Raw genomic sequence first — 24,971 nt, 5'->3', positions numbered from 1 at the left:
AACTGAAAGATGTTTTCTATCTTAAAACATTGAATTTGCAGCTGTGTCTTAGGGTACAGCTAGGGTATTATGAATTCCTATTTTTTTAATAAAACCTGTAATTATCTTGTGAATATATATGTAATATTGCATCATATCTTTTGCTTTAAAGTTTTAGTTTGTCCTATATAAACTTTTAAAATAAATTACAGTTTTTATAATATTTTTGACATTTCTTCATTTAAAAAATTGTTCTGATAGAAAAAAGTCTCAGGCTTCTCTTGACTTCTGAGAAGCCCTGGTGATAAGACCTGTGTTAAAGGGTTATTCTGAATATTAATTAAGCTTCAATACTTTAATTAAACTCTAACATTATAGCAGATGCTAGCAATTTCTGAAAATCTTGGGCAACTGAGAACACAGAGGCTGGATTTCTACAAAAAATTAGAAGTTTTTGCTTGCTCAAGGCAAAGTTAGATTTTTTTTTTTTTCAGTTCTCTGTTACATACCAGACTGTACCTGACTGAAGACAGGGACCATATCTAACTCAGCATCTTCATCACAGCGTGTAGCATGGTTGTGTCTAGGGGAGCATGCTCACTTCTTGGAAGACAGTTTGAGGTTAGCATGTAGGACACCATCCCAGAAGATCCAAGAGTCCTTCAAAGTGAATACTCTTGCCTCCAATCATTTCTGCTGAAGGAAAAGCACAAAGGAAGAAGGAAGGGGAAGAGGGAAGATGAAGAAGTTAGAGAAAGAAAAAAAGAAGTAAGAATAGTAACAGAGAAGAAAGAAGAGGAAAATAAAGAGGAAGAAGACAGGAAGGAAAAGAGGAAGTGAAGAAGATTGGTAGGTAAATACACTGAAGATTGACTTTGGTCTCAGTATTTGGCTAAAAACTGCTACTTGGCTTCAGAAGCTGGAAACCTCTGAATGGCTGAATTGCCGAAATTCATTTCAACGTCCTTCCTCCCATTGTGGAAAGTGGGTGTGGCCATTAATCCCGTGATCCTGCAGGTCAGCTTCATATCTAATCAGCATAGCTATGACAGCTGTACAGAAAAAATTTTATTTGCTTTTATTTTTAATATCTGACTATGCACTTTTAAGAACTGGTAAGAATTTCTAGATGAAACTGGGAGTGAAAAAAATCTTTTGTGCTTCATATGTTCAAATTGTGTGTCAGTTGAAATACACACACACACACATATTTAGTCTTAGAGTAACATATGTGGAATTGAATGATTGAGAATTACTGTTATGTACCGAAGTAATTAAGACATTGATAATAGTTCAGTTTAGTATGGGAATAGATAGATGTTAATAGGACTATTAAGAGTATGAGGCTACAATAGTTTAGGAAGAATATTATATCCTTCATGAGCCAATTAATGTTTACAAAAACTTAAAGAATCATATGAGGAAGAATAAAAGAAACTGTATCATATCAATTTTAATCTTCAATTTATTTTGCATACTAGCATTTATAACATGAAACAAAATAAAGTTTATGTGCTGTATTTAATTTGTTTACTTGATTCCATTTAGGCCACAGAGTTTCAAGAAAAGTTCTGTTTCACTTGGGAATATTTGGGAATACTTCACATCTTGTGAGAAGACCTTAAAAGCAGAATGTTATTTTGCTACCTTAAACAATTAGGAAAAGGGAACGATTTAAAGTTGTGTACAACATCCATAATAAATCTTAGCTCCAAAGATTAAAATATCAAGAGAATTTAAAAAAAAAAAGAAAAGAAGAAAGTGTTAGAGAAAAATGTGATCTCCTCCTCCTCTTGTTGCTCTAATGGCTTCAGTTAGAAATTTTGTAAGGAGTATTTCATAAGGAGTATGGATTCCAGGGTTTTGTAAGGAGTATTTCATCTAAAGAAGCATAATAGAGAAAGGAATAATGAATAAGAAAGATAAAATGGTATTTCCCCCCAAATTTGTGACTGTCCCTTTATAACCAAGTATAGCACAAGATTTTTATTTTAATAAAGTTTGTTTGGGAAAAAAAAAAAAAGAAATGAAGGTGTAGTGAGAAATATGGAGTTTCACAACATGCAGAGCCCTCTGGTGGCTGGTGATGCTGACAGATTATTTTATCTGCTCCATAATGTCAAACGTGAAAATCTGTAACTATCAAAATTTAATTGTAACATGTAATAATACTTTAAAAAATAAAATTTTAGATTTATTCTGGCACCCCATTCTATAAGGGTATATAATTCTATATGATTTATATCAGGTTTTATTAGGCTTGGGTCATAGCTTTGGCTAAATATTTAATTTTTTAAAAGACTGTCCATTCAGTTAAAAGGTATATTTGGTGCTCTACTCATTATTATTGTTATTGTTGTCATTATTTTGCTGCTACATGTTGGAAAGTTGGTTCCTTATTGAGAATCTAAATAAAATGAGTTACTTCTTGCTAACTTTCATTATAAATGGGGTCTCCATGCTATGTTTCTTGGCCAGGGGACAGGAGGAATCGCCTGGAGGACAGAAATAGAATAAAATAGCCAAATTCTCCCCTTGATCCTGCAAATAGTTTGTAGAAGTAGGCTGGGACTATCATATTGCAACTACTCTGCTTAATCTGCTCTTTGTTTAGATTTGAAATACATATTTCAAACATTGTTTAAGGAGAAAAGGAATCATGTCAAATGTTTCAGGAGATGATTTAGGTTAGAGATAAAGAGCATATATCTAATTATGAAATGTTATGGAAATGTTATGGAATTATGAAATGTTAGTGGAACCTGAAGAGAATTGATTAATGCTCTTCAGATCATGACATGATCCTTACAGGAGCTTATTTAAAAGCCTAGAAATAGTACTGTCTTACTGACTAATGCCTGCTAAATAGGAAAGTAGGAGGTGTGAAATTCCTAATTTTTAAATAGCAAAGTTTCTTCCCAGGTAGTGTTAGTTACTTTCAGAACCCTAGATGGAATGATGATTAGAACAACACAAGGAAAGCAGCAATTGACAGAACCGAAATAAGAACGGGCCTGAACCAACTGCAAAATAAGCAAGGCTTCAGAGGACTCCCAACAATTCTTGTCGTCGTGGGTTTCAATATCCGGTCCCACTGGGTCAGGATGGCATTTCTGGCTCCTGGCCACTTCCCCGGCCCCACCAGCCTAAACTGATATGAGCTGCAAGGGCCAAAGTAAACCTCCAAGGCCAACTTTGGATCTGTGAGAAACAGCCATGGGATGTTGGGCTTTGCCCCAATGAAGGAGGCAAGTTCATCCATATAAACGATATAATCCGTCTGTATGGTATCGCTTTTGCCAAACCTAGGGGTGGGAGAGGAAACGAGACTGTGGTCATCCACGCTTTGTGCAGGAAAAAGAACAGGGAAAATGCCTCACACCTTTTTATCCATGGGAATCAACATCTATCCTTTGTGTTGGTAAGGGGACTATTGCCCATTATCCTTTACTTTGTAGTTGTTACTAAAGGACTTTCATACTGATCTCATTTGGACATTCCACAACACTGCAAGGTAGCTGAGAAAGGCAATTTTATTCACATTTACAAATAGGTAAATTGTCTCTTGCTCAAGTGAGGTTACTACTTCATGGCCACTGAGCTAATTAGTGACAGAGGTAGGGCTGGAGCCCAGTTCTTCTGACAAGTTCTCATTTTATTAGAGCCATCTGTTGGAAAGCATCCTTTACATCTTAGAGGATTTATGGGCTAGAAAATTGAAGTCCACATCCACATGTTCCCAAACTCCTCTGACTTCTAATCTTTCTGGGTTTCCTTTCTATGACATATTGCAGGAGCTATGGAGGGTTAAAACAGGATTTAGTGAGGTATCAGGTGCAAAATAGATCCTGGATATAAATATTTGTTGAATGGCTGAATTTAGCTCATAGCTGTCACCGTAATGACCTCACTCATGGCCATTTAAAACTAAAATAGTTCCAAGTATTCACAAATTCTGCTTTTTCTATGAAAATTCTAGATCCCCTTTACAATAGCTGCTCTTACCATTTGAGCTTTTTCCCCATTTTTTCATCAATATCATTCATCATGTCCTTGACAGAAGGCAAAGTGCAAGTTCCTATAAAAAGGGAAAGACATGATAGTAGTTAAATAAGTCTGTCACAGGACCAGCCTGCAATGTTTCCTTTTTAATAGTGAGTTATGAATCACATTAGTATTTCCAAATTTTTTGTCACTGTCTAGCAAAATAAAATTTTGAGACAAACATACAGGTCATTCCCAATCTTCTCAGTGGTGATACTTGTCACAATAATTAAAAGCCATTACCCAAATAGTCTTTTATCTTTGTATCTTTGCACTTAAACCAGTTATCGGATTTAAAAAATCAGTTTCAAAATATTAGATTATATATTCTAAACTCTCAGCTTTATTTTTAAGTATGTTATCTAATAAATTATAGCCAAAGGTAAATAGGCATCTCTTTTTTAAGATTTAAGAAAAAAAATCTTCATAGGAAGTTATCTTGCTTTGCCAGGAAAGGGAATTTACAGCAGATAAGATAGAGAATTTAGTGAAGCCGCAAGTTTCTCTCTGAAAAGCCAATAACTCCTGAATGAGACTGAGGATATGTACTGTCCACAAATCACCAAGGATATAGGGAAGTCCCAGGAGACTAAATCTGAGTTGGGACTGCCCCAAGATTTCAGGCTCTTTCTGGCATCAATTTACAGAATTCTCTGAAATCTAGACCCAAACTTTTGTACCCAGAGATGCTTCAAATTAGTGTGGTTTCTTTGGCAATTCTGGGATCACCTGGAACAAGACTAGAACTCCCAGCCTAGCTCTGATTGCTCAAGACCTACAATGACTTGCCTGACTCCCTATTCCTGAAATCCTTATAGGCAGGATCACGTGAACAGTCTGTAGACATGGCCTTGTTTCAAACCTTGGAACTCATTCTGTTCTTGGGCAGGAGGAAAGATGGAGAAGAGGCTATATTCTATAGCCCACCAGCTATTGCCATTGGGCTGCTTGTAGCTGACCCCTCTATCCTGGTACCCTGGTTCCCCCAAATTGGATTGTTTGCCTTATCTTCCATTTCCCCTAAGACTGAGTCTTTGCCTTGTGCATCAGTTCTCTGTTGATTGGGTAATCTGCCTTGTCTCCTTTCTTCAGAGCCCAGGTTACAACTCCTGTCCACACAGAGAGTAAGTGTCCCACATTTTAATGCCAGTCTTTTTGAACTTGAACCCTGAGCTTAGCTCTTTCTAAGTAGAATTTCATGCCTTCACCTTCCTGGCTGCTGCCTCACTGGTGTAACATCATCCTGCAACACATCTCTGCTTGGGGACCGGGGAGTGAAGGAGATTCAGAGAGATCACTGATATGAAGGACTGTAATGATGTGGATAGTAGCCTGGTGGTGGGAGATGATGCAGGCTATGTAGTTGCAGGTTCCAACCACCAGTATAAAAGAACATTTAAACCCCAGCAAGTCAGGTAGGACTGGAAGCCTTCGATGTGGCTTCAAAGGAAGCAGACCAGCTAAGATTCCTTATCCATAAGTTTCATACCTTTAAGACGAACTAAACTTTGCACACTAAACTTTGACATCTCTATCTGTTCTTTAACCATGGCCCTGTTTGGTCTTATTATCTGAATTGGCCCACGACTGCATTTAAAGGTTAGTGTGAATCTGATCCCAGTGCCTAGGGCTGGATGATGCTGCCTGCCTTCTTTGCTTGGCCCCAATCAAGTTTGTTGTTTCCTTTTTCTTTTTAAAATACAGGGATTTAGTATTCCTTAAAGACTGACTGTCTACCACACCAAGTGCTTTCTGCTTCTAATGATCCATGGCAGGGAAGAAAATAGAGCAGGAAATCCACTTCCTCTCTAGCAATGATAATTTTTTTTCATGACTGTGGATGTTTAAAGTTGGCTAGATATTGGCTTTGAAACATCTTTTATTAACCTTTCAAGAAATGTCATTCTATTGAGTTTTGAAATCTTAATTTTATAAAGTCATGCGTTTAAGATGAGAAGCTCTGGTGTTCTCAAGTTTAATGAAAGGTCTTGGGTAATTAACAGTTCTAAGGAGTTATAAATCACAAACTACTCCTTGAATAATATCTTGTACTATTGTTTATGACAACCCAATGTAATATATTTTTAATTGCTTATAAAATATAGTACCAAAAATGTAGAATTGTAGATTCTGGAAACTGGATGGGACCTAGGATTTGTCCCTTGTTATTAGGATTATTGTTTTCACAAAGACTCAAAGCCATTCTCATTGGCTTCCATCTTTCCCATCAATGAACTTCTTTGTCTACTTACCCTTTATTACTTGCACTGCCCAGCGAGACTGCAAGTCAGTTGTGGGGATGACAGCTCCAAGGGACTGGACAAGGCCGATCACTGCCATGGTTGGCTTCTCCAGTGGAGGCGGGAAGATGCCTTTAAATAAGGTGACCTCGTTGTCTCTGCTCTTAATGATGGAGTCATCAAGGAAGGGGTAGGCATAACTATAGCCTGTTGCAAAGATGACACAGTCAATGGCCTCAAACACTGTCCCATCCTCAAAAATGGCCGAAGTCTCTGTAAACTCCTTCACATTTGGCTTAACGGTCACAGTGCCACATAGAATGCGAGCCGGGAGCTCATCATTGAACACGGGCTCTTTCCTCAGGGTGCTGTATGGAAAACAGAGATGACCATTAGAACAGTAACATTTCCTGTTTCTTTTATTGGTCCATAATAATTAATTAATGATTGTTAATAGTTAATTAGTAAGGAAGGAGAAAACGACTCAAGATTTTTTAATGTGCCATGGAGTGTCACCAATATGGCTGAAGGACAAAACTGATGTAAGGCAACATTGTGGAGTAAGAGAAGTTGTTTTTTTGCTGATCCCTTCTCTATTTCCTGTGATATTTCTCTTCTCTTCTACAGAGCTCTCTCTAAATCCCAGAATAAGCACCCAGGCCCTTTCCCCTGTTAAAACCTATATCAGGGAAAACTCTTAAAGTCAGAGTACCCGGGTCTTTAAATTTTTTTCTTTGCTACTTATCAACTGTGAACCTTGATCAAATTAAGTTTTCTTAATTTCTCTTGCCTCATCTTTCTCATCTGGAGTGGCAATAAAGTTATACCTACCACAGGTCATTGGGAGACCTAAGTAATATAAAGAATTTGGCGTAGTTTGTAGCACATACATAGTGCTCGAAATGTTAGCCATTATTCTTAACATAGCATACTCCAAAGTGGTCATTGTGATGTAAAGAAGATCAAATAGGTGGAAGGAAGCCAAAGGTGGGAAGACTGCAGTCAGGTTCTATCATGAAATGTGAAGTGTGAGCCCCGTGCAGACAAAGGCACAAGTCAGGTGAGGGAGGGAGCATCTAGGAATTTAAATAAGGCCAGGAGAAGGAAGAGGCCACTGGAAATCTGGAGAGAGAGCTTCTGATTACTTTTTATTCAGTAATATCTCTAGCGAGTGCACATAAATCTGAACTTAGGGGTGAACTGAATAATGTTGAAGGAAAAGACTTTGTTCTTATAGGAGGTTAGAGCTGTGAGAGAGCCATAGGTAGACTCCACTGGGGAGGAAACTGAGCCAGACAATGAGATTGGTTGGAATGCTGATTGGAAAAAGGCTGGATTCAACTGCTCGAATTACCTGCCATTTATCTTAAACCCACTGCCATGTTGAAACTTCTTTTGTCAAGGCCACCAGGATCTTCAAGCTGCCAGATCCCATGGTCTACTCTTACTTCTCATTTTACTCAACTTATTAGCAGCATTTGACACACTTCATGGTGTCCTCCTCCATGAAACACTGTCTTCATTTTGCTTTCAGGTCATCACTCACTCTTGATTCCTTTCTATCTACCTCGCTATTCTTTCTCAGTGTCTCCTGCTGAATTCTTCTCCTCTTCCTGACCTCTAAACGATGATGTGCCCCAGGACTCAGCCCTCATACCTTTTGTTTTCTCCATCTCCATTCATTCTTCAAGAGACGTCATCTAGTTTTCATTTCTTTAAATACTATCTATATTCCGATCAGTCCACATTTTTGTTGTTGTTGTTGTTGTTTCAGTTCACATTTTAAACTTATGGTTTGAATGTCTCTTCTGTCTTGTGTATCCCACTGCTTTTCCACATTCTTCTGTGTGAATGTCGAATAGGCATTCCAACTTTGATACGTTTAAAACTAAATTTCCGCTCCTCCCATGGTTTTCCACATCTCAATAGATGTCACCTCCATCCTTGCCCTCTTGCTCAGATCAAAAGTCTGGAAGACATCCTTGACCCGTTTTTTGCTTTCACATCTGTTATTCAATCTAAGAGAAAATCCTGTTTGGGTTTACCTTCAAACTGTATCCAAAATCTGACCACTTCTGAGCACTGACGATCCTACTTCAAGCCACCTACCCCTCTCATCTGGATTTTTGACAATAGCCTCTTTTTATTTATTTATTTTTTTTATAGCAGGTTCTTATTAGTTATCTGTTTTATACATATTAGTGTATACATGTCAATCTCAATCTCCCAATTCATTCCACCACCACCACCACCACCCCTGCTTCCATACATTTGTTCTCTACATTTGTGTCTCTATTTCTGCCTTGCAAACTGGTTCATCTGTACCATTTTTCTAGATTCCACATATATGCGTTCATATACGATATTTGTTTTTCTCTTTCCTGACTTTCACTCTGTATGACAGTCTCTAGGTCCATCCACGTCTCTACAAATGACCCAGTTTCATTGCTTTTTATGGCTGAGTAATATTCCATTGTATATATGTACCACAACTTCTTTATCCATTCGTCTGTTGATGGGCATTTAGGTTGCTTCCATGACCTGGCTATTGTAAGTAGTGCTGCAATGAACATTCGGGTGCATGTGTCTTTCTGAATTATGGTTTTCTCTGGGTATATGCCCAGGTAGTGGGATTGCTGGGTCATATGGTAATTCTATTTTTAGTTTTTTAAGGAACCTCCATACTGTTCTCCATAGTGGCTGTATCAATTTACATTCCCACCAACAGTGCAAAAGGGTTCCCTTTTCTCCACACCCTCTCCAGCATTTGTTGTTTGTAGATTTTCTGATGATGCCCATTCTAACTGGTGCGAGGTGATACCTCATTGCAGTTTTGGTTTGCATTTGTCTAATAATTAGTGATGTTGATCAGCTTTTCATGTGTCTCTTGCACATCTCTATATCTTCTTTGGAGAAACGTCTATTTAGGTCTTCTGCCTATTTTTTGATTGGGTTGTTTGTTTTTTTAATACTGAGCTGCATGAACTGTTTATATATTTTGGAGATTAATCCTTTGTCCATTGATTCATTTGCAAATATTTTCTCCCATTCTGGAGGTTGTCTTTTCATCTTGTTTATAGTTTCCTTTGCTGTGCAAAAGGTTTTAAGTTTCATTAGGTCCCATTTGTTTATTTTTGTTTTTATTTCCATTTCTCTAGGAGGTGGGTCAAAAAAGATCTTGCTGTGATTTATATCAGAGAATGTAAACTTTTAGAGGAAAACATAGGAATAATGCTCTTTGATGATAACCTCTTACTCAGTGTTTCCACTTCCTTCCTTGACCTACCCACCTATAATGAGTGATGACCATAACAGCCAAAGTGATCTCTTCAAATTAACTTAGATCTTGTCTTCAATTTACTCAGATGCCTGCAATGGCTTCCCACTGCATTCAGAGTAAAGGCCAGACTCCTTACAGTGGCCTACAAGACCCAACGTCAACTGGCTATATTGATGTCTCTGGTTTCATTTCCTGCTACTCTCCCCAGCCATCTTTTCCAGGAAGAGAAGCTCATTGTAGTTTGTTGAACATACCAGTCATACCCCTGAAGAGGTGATGTCCTAGCTGTTCCCATTGTCCAGAATACTCTTCTCCAGATATCCTCATGGCTCATTTTCTCATCTCCTTCAGGAATATGCTTAAAAGTTTTCTCAGTGAGACCTCCCCTGCGGAGTGTTTAAAATTGTCCTGATGGCACTCCCTGTTACCCTTGCTTGCTTTGTTTTTTCTCCCTGATACATGTCACCATATGATTTTCTGCTATTTGTTTATTGTCTGTTTCCCACTACTAGAATGTGGGACAGGGATTTTATGTGTTTGTTCACTGCTGTATCCACAGGATTTAACACAGGTCCTGGCACATAATAAATGCTTAATAAATATTTGTTGAATTAGTGAATTAACTTTGATGTAAACAGCTTATAACTTGGGTTTTTCACCCACATCAAAGTAATTTCTTATCATGTGACTGGCTTGCGGGATGTTATAGGAGAGAGTGAGGAGACTGAAGATGTAAACATTGTGGCCATAGTTCAGTGCGAGGGCTCCATTAAGGGGCAGGTGAGGAGAGCGAAGCACAGGGAAAGTTCTGCTTTGCTTAACTTAACTTTGTCATTAAGAAAGAGGCAGTAGAGCAAGGTGGCTAAGAGTGAGTGACTCTGGAGTCAGCAGATCTGGACATGCCTTTAACTTCCTGGCTGTGCGGCTTTGGTAAAGTTAACTACATTGAACCACAGTTTTCTCATCTCTGAAATGAAGATTATAACAGAGCCATCCTCACAGTTGTTGTGAAAATAAAGGGAGATAATGAGTGTCAGAGACTCTGACATGTATTAAGGGCTTAAAACATGTTGACTATTATTATCATAACTCTAGGGACTAATTCCTGAGGTATTGATATTATATAACTTTCCAGCTGTGCAAATCTGGTAAGGAAGATTGTGAATAGGAAAATACCCCGAACTTTTGCAATTCTTTATCCTCTGAAATGTGAGAGGTGATTACTTCACTTTGATTTGTTTAGGGGTTACAACACACATAAGGGTTGTTGACACTGAAATAAAAATTAGCAGGCATAACATGTTTAACTCTGCTTTACCCATTTAAAGGCATCAAGCCATAGTTCTCATGCTTGAATCTTGCATTCATTTGCTTCACGTACCACCAGTCAGAGATGACTGTTGGTAAGTTGTTCTTGAGGAAGGTTTCAAATCGAGTGATAAACATCATGTCCCATGGATAGCCACCATGCCAGACCCGGCTCATCACCCAGGAGCCACTTCTGGAGCTGACGATGACCTTAAAAAACACCATTTCAACCATTAAAGTGGTGACCATTTGTATTGGATATTGTGATATATCCCCCAGATCTGCCTTTAGGAATGGAGATATTAAAACAGCTTCTGGGAGTGTTGCCAGAAGGCAACCCTCAGCTGTCAGCCCTCTTTGGCAGTTACTTTTGTAACTTATATGCTTTTTGGATTCCCTGCATTCAGTGACTGGTTAATGGAAGGATATAAAGGCCCAGCCTCTCACTTCAACTAGAGACAATTCTAAAGGACTCTCCTAGCTTCAGAGTAAATAAAGGAAAACTTCTTTCCCTTCCCTCAGAGGTATTCATCCAGAGATCTCTCCCAAATAAACTTCCTGCACTATAATCTACATCTTAGGATCAACATTCTGTCGTACTCCTCCAGGCAAATTTTCATATTTTAATCAAATCTTCTCTGGTGTTGATGACCAATAACTGAATTCTAGTCATATTTCTTCTAGTGCTTATCTGACGATCCCAAAATGATCCCATTAGTTTCGGAGGAATTTACTGGACACATGTTAGACACTAAATGTCCCAAAGAAGAAGATTGTTGAATGACAACATCACTCCTTGCTGAAGTTCTGCCTTTGCCATATCAAGCTATTTAAAATCTCACAAGTTACCAGGGAAGTTGAGCTATATGAAACACTACTTAGTCTTCCTATCAAGCACCTTGCTCTTCTCCCGTTTCATTATCACACCTTTCAAATGGTGTGTCTGTCCCTTTAAAGATAGTTCCCTTAGTATCTGGGAGGCGTACCTGTTCAGCTGTGTGGCTGAGTTCTGAGGCAATATCACAGCCTGAATTTCCCAGGCCAATCACCAGGACTCGCTTCCCCTTGAATATTCCTGGTTCTTTATAGTCCCAGCTGTGCAAGCATTTGCCTTTAAAAAGTTGTAAACCTGAGTGAAAAGTGGGAAACATATGAATCATTTGATTTTCATTTAAAAAACTGCTGTAACAGATCTTGTGGGTGAATATAGTTTCAGTAATCTGGAATTTTAGCACACCAGGTATGTTAGATACAATAGAAGCATATTTTAATTTAATGTGTACTTTTATAAATTGTACTTTTATATATGTAAGAAAGGCATTATCAAGGTTATTCATTCATGTCAGATTTGTAGATGGCACCCTAAATTTTGGCCTTACCTGGAAAGGACTCTTTTGGTAGGTTGGGGTACACATGATGTCCAGAACAAATCATTACAGCATCAAAGACAGCTGATTCTTTTTTACCATCCTTTTCAGTGGTAACGTCCCATTGGCCAGTGACTGAGAAATCAGGACGTTTACTTACACTGGATACAAGTGTCTAAGAGAAACATAGAAAGATAGCCTTCTTTTTTTCTATGCTAACAGGTAGGTTTGGAACCAACTTGATCAAATAGGATGAAAAAAAATCTTTAATAGGGGCTTAGGAAAAATACTTAATTCATTATGAAGGTACATATTACAAATTCAAAATTCCTTCAGAATAATTCAAAACATTAAATGGTCTATATGTTTTTTATCCCCACATGGTTCCTTGTGTATGACCAGTATTTTCTGCAGTAGAAGAGTGATTCCTTTTGGAGCTATGACAGTGAATTGAATCATAGTTTACAAGAGGCATGTAGCACATGTAGTAAATAATCTGGTGGCCAATAATTTTTGTAGTGACAACTATTTCCTAATGTATTTCATTAGTCATTTTATTTTTAACATTATTTTCTTAAAATGAAAGATGTTGTCTATATTCAGAGCATAAGTTCTTCTCAAATTTTAGTGTGCGTAAGGATTACCTGAAAAACCTTAGGAATCAGGATCGGGCCTGCAGCCCGGGGAGGGAGCTGTGAAGGAGGAAAGGTTCCTACACCTTGGGAAGGCTCCTCACCAGTGGAGAAATTAGAGTGGATGGAGGGGGGAGTTTCAGAGCCTAAAAGGGGAAAGCAGCCCCAGCCCCAGCTTATTTTCTAATATAAGCATTTAAGCTTATAATTTTCATGAAAGTTTTGCTCTCTCTGCTTCCCACAAATACTGATATGTAGAATTTAAATTATCATTCAGCTCTAAATATTTTAAAATTTCCATTGCAATTTCTTTTTTGACCCATACATTGTTTAGGAAAAAAGAGCTCTTAAATTCATGGAATGTGGTCAAGTTTTGTAAATTTCCTACTTATTCTTGAGAAGAATGTGTATTCTCTAAATCTAGGGTCAGAGAAGCCACATCATTAAAAACGTTGACAAGTAAGAAAGAGACACTGAAAGGAACTAATGGGAATCTACTAATAAAAAGAAAATTCCTCACAGTAATGCCCTGAATTAATTTCTTGATAATATCTTACCTTAAGTTGAATGTATCTCAGGAGGTTCTTTTCTTTGGCAAACGCAGTGATGTATTCCTGGAGCTTACTGTTATGCATAAAGTTGGGAAAGTCATCAGGAAAAGGGAAGTCTGGAAAACATGTCATCTCTTTGGAAGAGTTGGTAAAGACTGACCGATAAATGCTGGCCCTGCCTTCCTCGGCATGGTCCTGTGAAAGTATGGTTTTAAATGGAAGAGAGTTTGTAAATGAGTATACTTATCACGGTCAGGGCCAGTTCCAAATAATTACCACTCATTTTCAGTTGGCCTTTACCCACAAGTAAGTGAAATAAGATGAGGCATAAATTAACTTCACTTAAACAATTTGATGATAATCAAAGGAACTTAGAATGTGGAAAAATATATCTTTCTTAACATCTTTGCTTTTCTAAGGGAAACAAATTCTGAATTTCAACATGTCCTTTAAAGAACATGTAACTGGAATAATTTTATTCCTTTTAGCCATTAAATACAGTGGTAGATATTTTCCAAAATTCACCCATGCATGATTTCAATGTGTCAACACATAAGCATGGGCAAACAAAATGTGATATATACATACGATGGAGTATTATTCAGCCTTAAAAAGAAAGGAAATTCTGATATATGCTGTGATAGGCATTAACTTTGAGGACATATGCTAAATGAAATAAGCCAGTCACAAAAAGATAAATACTGTATAATTCCACTTAGCTGAGGTAACCTGAGTGATCACATTTATAGAGACTGAAAGAGCGGTGGTTGCCTGGGACCAGGGAGAGGAAGGAATCGAGAGTTATTGTTTAATTTCTGTATTATTTTACTTTGGGAAGATTAAAAATGTTCTGGAGAGGGATGGTGGTATGATTGCACAGTAATGTGATTTAACTTAATGCCACAGAACTATGCACTTTAAAATGGTTAAACAGTAAATCTTTATTGTGGTTTATTTACCACAATGAAAAAAATTTCCTTTAGCATGTCATGAGGTAGTTCTGGTGGATTAGATCATGATATTTTCTTATGTACCTAGGGCAGAGAGAAGTTTGGTTATGTTTAGAACAGTGTTTTTCAAAAGTTTTTGACCATACCCTATAGTTAGTAATATATTTTATATTGCAACCCAGTGCATGCACACACACAAACACACACACAGTGGGGACAAAAGTTTTATGAAATAAATCATTTTCAACAAGTTGAGTTGCACACATACTTTCTATACATTCCATTTAAACATGCAGATTGATTCATTAATTTATATCATAGCACACTAATGAGTCATAATCTCCAGTTTGAAAAACATTGGTTTAAGCGAGCTGGGTAAGGAGAAAGGGGAATAGAGGCAGAAAAAGGGGTAATGGTGGATTACCTAAGTCCTAAGCTTTATTCTGGAATTCTGAAATTAACATAACCTCCTGTTAGATAGATTGAGGGTAACACTGAGGGAAGAGGGGCTTTTGTTTTCACATTTGAAATTCTGGTAAGATATCAGAATAGATATCAAAGGCTCCCCCTGAACCAACCTGGGTAGAGGGATGTTGACACAGGAAAGTCAAGTAGCAATGATTAGGAAGAGGTAGGACATTAGTTTAGCTCTCTTGAACCCATTCAGTTTGAACAAAACATAGGAGTTCCTGCTTGCTCCCAACAGGGATGCAGAAATTATCTGAGAATCTTAGTAGGTAGTTTACCAGAGAGTTGCCATGGAAGAAGCTAAGCGACATTTTAGGAGAGATGCAGAGTGGACCACTTGGGTCAGGGACTCAGTGAGAAAACTGGACCTGACAAGTGAGGTCTATTCAGCAAGGAGATTCAGTGGCTCCTGATTAAGCTAAGAGAGGACAGTCTCCAGGTTCATCAACTGCTGTCTTACCCTCTTGAAGGATGAGTGTGAATGGTAACCAAATAGAATAGAAACATCAGGAGACCAGAGGGGCCAGAGGACAGTCCCAAGACCTGTGTTTGAATCTGGGAAACTTTGGCTTTCCTTTACCACAAGGTCATTTAAGTTCTCCTTCTCCATAAGCCCAGATACAATTTTGGAAACAGCTGAGGGGCAAGGAGGGGACCTGAAAGACTGAGTATTGATCCAAAAGAGACCTAGAGATTAAGCTGTGCCAACTGGGGGTACTCCTTGTGTCTTAGAATGCTTTTATGCTTCTCTCTATGTAATTCTGGATATTTGTCTGTTGTCCTATTTATGCTAGAGATAAACGAGTGACCTGAACACTTAGTAGTCTAGTATTACTTACTGACGAAACATTGCAAAATATCAAGAACTCATAGGAGAAAATGGGAGAGGATCTCCCAGGACAGAGTGAGAGTTTTAGGGTTCGCTGACACGCTTCATGACTTTCCCTCAACTTATAACATGAGGCATTTGGTAGACAGAATTTTAAGAGTGACCCTTAGTGCTCTTCATCCTTGTACAGTCATTTGCCCTCTGAGTATGGGTGAAACCTGTAAATATCATATCACTCAAAGTATGAGGAGGATTCAGCTTGTTGTTCTTGGCGTTGAAGATGGAGGGTGCCATATGCCAAGGAATACTAGCAGCCTTTAGGAGCTGAGAGGAATCCCAACTTACAGCCAGCAAGGAAACAAAGACCTTAATCTTACCACAGCAAGGAACTGAATTCAGTCACCACCCTGTATGAACTTGGGTGCAGATTCTTCCCTTGTGCCTCCAGATAAGGGCCCTGCCCAGCTAGCAGCTTATTTTTGACCTCATGAAACCCTAAGCAAAGAACCTAGCTGAACTATGCTGTACTTCTGATCTGTACACCTGAGAGTAATAAATAAGTGTTGTTCTGAGCTGCTAAAGTTTGTGGTAATTTGCTATGCAGAAATAGAAAACTAATACAAGGCCAAAGGTAAGGTTTTGGAGCAAGCCAAAGTTGGGGAAAATTATGTAATGTAACAACAAGGGAGGAGTTTCATATAATAAAAATGATGCAAACCTTTGAGACAGGTTTGAGGTACTTTTGCAACTTTGTTTGCTTCAGGGTAATATTCAGTAAATCCCCCTAGCAATGCTGAGCTGATTGGTCTTCAGTTTTTCTTGGGTTCCGAAAAGGCCATGATTAATGAGAGAGGAGTTGCAGCATCAACTAACCGCATCATTTGTGACTTGCTTAAAAAAAAAAAAAAAAAAAGCACAAAAATATGTCATGGACATCTTACTATTCCTATTTGGTATTATAGTGTATCTCAGAGCCCATGTTTATAGACTGATTCTTTTAAGTTGATCATATAAGAAGTTCATAAGAGAATGACTGTAGAGTCATAAATTGCATTTTCAAATACAAATTTTTTGTGGGGCAAGTGTTCAACAAAGAACCAAACCTTGGTTATTTATGGAAGTAGCTTTATTTATTTATTTTTGATTACTAAAGTAATCCAGACTTCTGATTAAACATGAAAGATTATATAGATGCATTAAACTTTTTTTCCAGTAAAATTACTGTAAAGGTATCAGAGGTATGAACCCACAAGAAAAGAAAAAGAAAAAGAAATAAAAGCAAACAAGAAATAGCAACAATATTTTGAAAGTAGAACATAGATGCATGAGTGATAACTGACTTAACAGACCAAAGAAAGGTGAAAGCTAAGACTAGATCTAATCAACTGGGAATCTGTATCAAATAATGATACTCTAAGACATTCAAGGTCTACAATCTTTTACTTCACATATATAATTTCTCAGAAAACTACTGAGGATGTACTCTCATATAGTCTACTAAAATGAGAGAATAAACAAAATAGTAGAAAGATAAGGTTTCCAGAAAATAGGGTTACCCAGGGTAAAGCAGTGTAACTAGCCTAGGGAAAAGAAGGAAGACAATCTGAAAGTATCTTTAAGAGATAGTTGAGAGAAGAATTAAGCTGGTGAAACACCTTGTGTGTTTAAACATGTTGAGAGGAGAATCAGAATTCTGTGGTACGGCCTGGGGTTTGAATTAGAGATAGCATTTATAAAATTAAACCAACAAAGGACATAAGGCAGTTATTAGCTCCAGTGAAAACAAAAATTTATTTAAGAAAGAAAATATAGCAATGAACAGTATTTACATGGTTATAATAATATAAACATGAAGGTTTACTTAAACAAAAAGAATGGTATAACTATATGAACAAGAGACGATGGAAAATCTTGTAAATGGGTGTGTCTTTTGTTTGAAATATTCTAAGGGATTGTTGTTTGTACATAGCACCAATCAAAAAAAAATTCTATAAATACAGAGGAAGTTACAAGAAATGGGTCAAAAATGAATATGGTGAAACAGAGAATTCAAATTTAGCCTAAAAGAGGCCAGGTATTAGAGTAAGAGGAGATAACAGTGTTGCCTGACTTTCTAATTTTTCAAAAGAAGATATATCCCTAGATTTTTATGTGAAATATCATGATTTTAAAATAATGGATCGAAAAATTTTAAAAATGTATAGATCAAATAAAACAGAACAGCTTTAGTATAAAAACAGTCAGTTTGCTAACTCTAAAACATGCATAAACTATTGATTTTTGTGTGGTAATTCCAACCTCATTGTATTATTTTTTGCAACCATTTTCCAAACGATGTCCTTCATGGTATAAAATCAGATAGACAGTAACTGATAATTTTTCCTCCTTTCCAGTTTCTCTTTTTTATTATCAATCGCTTGTCTTATTGAATTGGCTCAAACTTCTAAAAGAACATTAATCAATAGATCTTTAAGAGAGAGCTTAAAAATTTCCTGGAGGCAGTATTTTCCATCATTTTGTTATAAATTTCTATTTTATTGTATTGGCAACAGAGAATTTCATTTTATTTATATATTTTTTCAAAAATTTTGAGGCTTTTTGGTTGAGTCAGTTTTAGAAATGTTCCATGGGCACTTGAAAATAAGGCATATTTCATCTTTTTATAGTGTTCGTTGTATATCAACTAGTCACAGACCAAAGTGCAAGATGTAATAGTTGTTAAGCTACTATTTGACCAAAACTATGATCCTTAAAAAATAAAATAACAAACTAAACATTAGTCTAATTCCTAAGATTGCACTTTCAAATTTAAAGAGCCAATAAAACCCCAAAGAGGGGCTTCCCTGGTGGCGCAGTGGTTAAGAATCTGCCTGCCAATGCAGGGGACACGGGTTCGAGCCCTGGTCTGGGAAGATCCCACGTGCTGTGAAGCAAATAAGCCAGTGTGCCACAACTACTGAGCCTGCGCTCTAGAGCCTGTGAGCCACAACTACTGAGCCCGCATGCCACAACTATTGAAACCCGTGCGCCTAAAGCCCGTGCTCCACAACAAGAGAAGCCACGGCAATGAGAAGCCCGCGCACCGCATTGAAGAGTAGCCCCGCTCGCCACAACTAGAGAAAGCCCACGCACAGCAACGAAGACCCAACACTGCCAAAAATAATAAATAAATAAAGTTAAAAATTAAAAAAAAAATACCTAAAAGGGGCTCCAAAGAAAAACATTTCTTTCCTTAAAAAAATTAACATTGTTTTCTATCTGAAATGATTTTACCTCTGATGAAAGATCAAACTGTAGATCTCTATGTAGAGTTGCCAGTTCATAATGAAAAGCAATGAGCACTAGAAATTTAGAATTAGGGCTCATATAACTCAAAATTTCAGGCCCATAGAATATAAATTTTTAGTTTAATACTAGAATATTCCAATCACATCAAAAGCCAATGTGGCTGTGGCCTTATTCTTGACAAGTAATTCAGTGGTAGATTAGTTGCCAAGTTTGCATCAGAAAGCAATGTGATCTTGAAATATGGCATGAGTTTTCTGCTGCTCCCTTGGGTTGTTGACTCTGCTAGTGTGCATTTGGGATGCAGAGGTGGAGGAATTCATAGCTTTGGGTGAGTTTAGGAAGCTTGATAGTGATTATAATTAACACAAGGAGAGACTAAATATTAAAGATCAAATAGATACATAGGCTAGAAAAAAATCAGGGGAAGTCAACAATGGGTTGTATGCCCAGAAAAAAGGAGACTTTATTCATGACACTTCAGGCCAAAATACAGTTTACTCACATATTGTTTGGGGGACTCCTGAGAAAGAAAAACCTTTCCCCTAGACCTGCATCCTAGTCACAACGTACTTTATTTTCTCAGCGGTCAGAGCAGGTGAGGGAAATATATCATCTTGCCTTTAGATCAGAGTTAGAAGAAAGAACTAGAAGAGCTATGGGAAAGTGCTATAGGAAACAGCTACAAAAGTTTGAATTATCTGCACTTCACCCTTTTTACACATAGCTAATATTTGGATCTCTCTGAAAGAAAAAAAAGTTGAGAGAATGTAAAGTGCTGTCTTTAGAAGCTAAAGATAATGAAAACACAAAATTTAACCTGATTTTATAATATAATCCCATGATGTGAATTCTAGGTATACTGCTACAGACTCCTAGAGGTATTGGAGAAACACTGCAAGTCACAACATCATCTGCAATCTTTAAGTCCTCTCACAGAGGTGAAATAGTTTGGAAACTCCGAATAACCAAGTATATTAGTTTCTATTAGCTTCGTGAGGCTATTATAATAAATTACCACAAACTTGACAGCTTGAAAAAACAGGAATTTATTCCCTCATGATTCCAGAGACCAGGAGTTGGAAACCAGTATCACTGGGCCTAAATCAAAGTGCTGGCAGGACCACGTTCATTCCAGAGGCTCTAAGGGAGAATCATTGTCTCTTCCAGCTTCTGGTGCATGCCAGCGTTCCTCGGCTCTTTTAGCATCTTGAGGCCACCTGTATTCCTTGGCTAATGTCCCCTTTCTCCATCTTCAAGGTCACAGCATAGCATCTTCAAATCTCTCTTTCTGATGAGGTTGCATTTTCTTTTCTATCTTTGTGTGTCAAATCTCTCTCTGCCTCTCTATTTTAGGGGTTTATGTTATGGCATCTTGGGCCCACCCAGATGATCCAGGATAATCTCATCATCTCAAAATTCTTAATTTAGTCATGCCTGTAAATATCCTTTGTCTTTATTAGGAACATTTACAGGTGCTAGAATTAGGACCTGATATCTTTGAGGGTGCCATTGTTTGAAAAGCCTACCCCAGTCCACTGTCAGGTTCCTAAGGATTCACATTTATCCCACATGCCAAATACATTCCCTTCAGCCCAACATCCCCACAGTCTCAATCCACTGCAGCATCAAATCAAGTCCCAAATCTCACTTATATATCATCAGCTTAAAAGTCCTACATCTCATCATCTAAATCAGGTATGAATGAGACTGGGTATGATTCACCCTGGGATAAAATTCTCCATTTCTGGACCTGCCAAACAAGGAAACATGTTGTCTTCCTCTAAAATACAGTGATGGGACAGGCATAGGGTACCAGTTACAAATGTTCCCATTCCAAAAGGAAGAAAATGGAAGGAAAAAAGGAGTCACCAGTCCCAAGCAATTTTGGAATCCAGCAGGGCAAGTTTCATTAGATTTCAAGACCTGGTAATAAGCCTTTGTGTCTCAAGGCTCCAGCCTCTGTGTTTGAGGTTCCAGCCTCTAGGGTAAATTTTCTTTTTCTTGAAGAGCAGCACATATTTGCAGCTGCATAGTTTATCACTCTATGATGCTAGGTTCAAATTTTTAAAGTCTTCCTTGAGCAACAACAGAGGCAGCTGCTCTCAAAAGCTATATCAGCAGTGTCTTTCTTCAGCAATGCTTTGCAAAGTAAGTTTTTATTTATTTATTTATATTTATTTATTTTTGGCTGTGTTGGGTCTTCGTTGCTGTGTGCGGGCTTTCTCTGGTTGCAGCAAGCGCGGACTACTCTTCGCTTCGGTGCGCGGGCTTCTCATTGCAGTGGCTTCTCGTTGCGGAGCATGGGCTCTAGACGCACGGACTTTAGTAATTGTGGCACATGGGCTCAGTAGTTGTGGCTCGCGGGCTCTAGAGCGCAGGCTCAGTAGTTGTGGCACATGGGCTTTGTTGCTCTGTGGCATGTGGGATCTTCCTGGACCAGGGCTGGAACCTGTGTCCCCTGCATTGGCAGGTAGATTCTTAACCACTGAGCCATCAGGGAAGCCCGCAAAGTAAGTTTGAATATGAGGATTTGGTTAAGATCACTGTGTAGAACACTTGCCTGCTCAATAAGCCACTTGTTGAAATGTCACCAAGCAGTTTAAAAAGGGGTTAAGAATTCAGGCTGGAGAGACAAGTCAGATTGAATTGGAGTCTTGTCTTTACCATTTACCAGCCATTTATCATTTTTTCTTTTCTTTTTAAGCTTCAGATTCATTTGTAAAAGGGAAAAACTCATACCTAGCTTATAGGATTATTATAAAGACTGAATTAAATGGGAAAGGTGTTTGGCATATAGAAAGTGCTCAATAAAATAGCCCTAAGATTCATCAGTGTGCTAATCTGAAGATCTGTCAGCACATTCCAGTGACATGCTGGGCTCCACAATGTTATAAAAGATACTGCATGTTTTGAAGAGTTCTTTACAGCCTAGAAAATATCTACATTAATAAGAATAATTCTCATATCTTTATAATATTTAAAGAGCTGTCACAAACACTGTCTCCTTAAATACAACCTTTTATTAAGGTATAAAGTTTAATACTAATTTTGCATTTGAGAAGGAAATGGTGGCTTAAAAAGGGTTAATGATCTTCCTATGTTTCCATATGTGTTAATGGTTTATCAGAAGAAGAAGAAGAAAACAGGAGTAGGCTTAGCCAGACAGCATTCCTAAGGTTGGAGGCACTGAGGGAGTTGGGGGCACAAGGCAGCCCGCACACCCGATGATATGCTTGTCAGACAACACAGGAAGTGATTTAACGTCAGCTTACAAGCATGTCTGCTGATGGAGTCCTTAATATAAATGCATAGAAGTAAAAAGTCATTGAAGAACTTCAAATCAGTGTGTCCTATTCTTGGTCCCTCTCGTAGCTATCTCACGAATTATGCGTTTTGGGCAAGACCGAAGTCAGCCCCTGAAATCTTAAAATCTGTGGTCTGAATCACTAAGAGGATGTTCCAGAACCTCAACAAAAGAATGGAAAGAGCCGTTGCTTTTTAAATGAATAACTCATGTAATTCCATTACATAAACCTAACCAATATTTGACCATGGATTTTATCCCCAGGTGGCTCACTTGTTAATGATTTATTGGAATTGAGCTCTGTACACAGAGACTAACCAGCCCACTATCTCATTTACTTTTGAAGTAAGTAAGGGACTTACTTTCCAACCTGCTTCTGATGTTGTGCTTCATAGAGTGAGTGTAACTTCCATGACAGCTTGTTTGGAAGGCTGTGTTCAAGCAATGTGCTCTCACAATTCCCATCTCACTCCCCAGTCTACTGCAGTGGCGTCCCACTCACCGAGAATTTCCACAGGCCCCCGATGTCTTCGCCCTTCTCAAAGCAGGTGGGCTCCAGCCCCTCTTCCAGGCAGCTCCTGATGGATGCCAAGCCACTGATGCCAGCTCCAATGATGGCCACTTTCTTCACCATGGTTGCCTGTGCAAAGGCCCAGGGAACATTTCCAGCAACAGTATTGCTGAAGACTCATTTTTGGATTTTTTTTGGTATCACTTTTTGGCTTAATAAGAAACTTTGTTTTTGCACCAAGGAAAGCAATATTAAAAGAAAATAGATCAGAACTTTTTTTTAGTCATCTAACTACACTTTGCATTTCTCTTTAATTTCTAAAGAGAATATTTTTTCCTCCCAAAAAAAACACTTTGTTTTCAGTCAACTCTCCAAAATTAAGAGGCTGATGATCTGGCAAAATATTTGTCTTCTTTGCCTTTGGCCCTTTGTCATGTACTCTGTACTAGAGACAGTAAATGGGAGAAAGAGGAGATTCACCACTAAAACACATATACACACACTTATACCCACAAACATTTATGTATGTATGAATGAAGAAACAAATATATATGTGTATGTATATAAATGCATATACATACACACATATAAATACACACACATATTTATTTCTTCTTTCTACTTTAACATAAACCTTGAGGAATAAGATCTGGTTATATCTGTGTTTCGGTATGCCAGGAAGTCACCCTCTTTTCTCCCCTAATAATGTTCTTCACCTTCTCAATTAAAAAGAAAAGTCAAGTCTCTTTATCTAAAAACAACTTCTTCCCACTAGCTGCTACCCTCCACCTCCATTCTCTTCTAAAAAAAATTATGTTTCCTAATCTTTTCCTATTCCTGACCATATCTTAAGACCTGACTATTACTTTTCTCTGTTTTTGTCTTTTTAGACAAAATCACATAGATATGCAGAGAAGTAGATTTGGATGACAAAAATCATAATCCTTAATACTCAGAAAATAAAAAAAGATCTACTTGAATTATATATCATTCTCATTTTGGCCATATTTGGTACAAATATAGCATGCTCCTTCTCCATTTACCAATCCCACTCTCCTCCCTCTCAAATCATTACAGTATCACCCTTCTTTTTCTACCTTTTCTTTATCTTCTGTTCTTCTGAAGGTTTAAGTCTTGTCCAAGATATTTGGGCAGTTTGAAAGAAAAAATGCTTCCCTGAACCAACACTCTAGGGGGGATTATTGAAAAATGGGAGGAGTTGCTCTTAAAGAGGAACTCATCTCCCAGTCCTCCAGCAAGTGAGGACACCATCAACTCCCTGCCAAGGGTGGGGCTCTGCTTTAGTCTCTTGGCTGCCCAATCCCTGCTTTCCCTTTAGTCCTAGTAAACCCAATCTACTTACATTCCTGGACTCTTGGCCTGGGACTCAGGCATTTGTCCCAGATAGATGACTCTGCAGTTTTCTGCTCCATTTTATGATGTGTTATTCAAATTTTACCTTATTTTTCTCATTTCTAATTCTTCTCTGGGTATCTCATAGTAGCCCCCCAATACTGTTGAAAACTAGCTGTTTAATTGAGATATCCCAGCAGTGAAGATGGGTTTTCTCTCCTTCCTCTTATCCTCTCTTTGGACCTTTGTGGTCAAAGGCCTAGATTTCTCAAATTTGTATTTCTTTGATTCTGGTCAGTGTGTGGTCATGGAAAAGATCAAATTCCATAAATTTATCCATTAGCACCAGGTAAAATTATGTTGGTGATGAGACTAAATAAACTGCACTTAACTCCCGGTCATGAAGTATATTGAAGTTTCTAAAAATTGTTTCTCTACCAACCATATTCCTCTATCACTTAAAATGATGATACCTCAATTATTTGACTCAGTGAGTCCCCTCATTAAGCAGGTAATACTTAGCATAAACTGGCATATATTTAATTCTGGAGGAATTGCCTTTTTATGTTTTTTGGAGGTGGTGATGCTCATCTATAAAGTAAATGTGGTGAAGTGGAGAGACAGAGATGCTTCAAATCTTAGTTCAGTCACTTAGAGCTGCGTGGCCTTGGGCAAGTCATTGAACCTCTCCAATTCTTGTTTTCTTCATTAATAAAATGAGGATACTATCTATCTTGCTCAATTGTTACAAGGCTTAGAGGATATATATATATGTATATACACGTTTTTATATCTATACACTTATATATATGCATATGTAAACCTGGCATGTAGTTAGCAATTACCAAATGGTAAAGGTATGTTGTA

At 37.9% G+C, this 24,971-nt stretch overlaps 1 protein-coding gene across 3 annotated transcripts; it reads right to left on the bottom strand.

The window, feature by feature from the left end:
• Nucleotides 1–1,426: 1,426 nt before the first annotated feature.
• LOC137762828 (flavin-containing monooxygenase 3) lies at nt 1,427–24,016 on the bottom strand. Of its 3 annotated transcripts, none has more exons than XM_068541230.1 (9): nt 23,849–24,016; nt 22,743–22,880; nt 13,408–13,596; nt 12,231–12,393; nt 11,838–11,980; nt 10,862–11,061; nt 6,276–6,631; nt 3,985–4,057; nt 1,427–3,284 (listed from the first exon to the last, which is right to left on the bottom strand). In XM_068541230.1, the coding sequence occupies exons 2-9, from the start codon at nt 22,872–22,874 to the stop codon at nt 2,942–2,944; spliced, it is 1,599 nt and encodes a 532-aa protein (XP_068397331.1). In that variant the 5' UTR covers nt 22,875–22,880; nt 23,849–24,016; the 3' UTR covers nt 1,427–2,941. The 3 variants fall into 3 exon arrangements, with proteins under 3 accessions (XP_068397331.1, XP_068397333.1, XP_068397332.1); XM_068541232.1 differs by having other exon boundaries at nt 10,925–11,061; XM_068541231.1 differs by having other exon boundaries at nt 22,743–22,974; nt 23,849–24,005.
• Between the last annotated feature and the right edge of the window lie 955 nt (nt 24,017–24,971).

The sequence above is a fragment of the Eschrichtius robustus genome, chromosome 3 (genome assembly GCF_028021215.1).
Source record: "Eschrichtius robustus isolate mEscRob2 chromosome 3, mEscRob2.pri, whole genome shotgun sequence".
Lineage (NCBI taxonomy): Eukaryota > Metazoa > Chordata > Mammalia > Artiodactyla > Eschrichtiidae > Eschrichtius > Eschrichtius robustus.
Note: the sequence above shows the minus strand (reverse complement) of the source record. Positions and strands in the feature narration are given on the sequence as shown.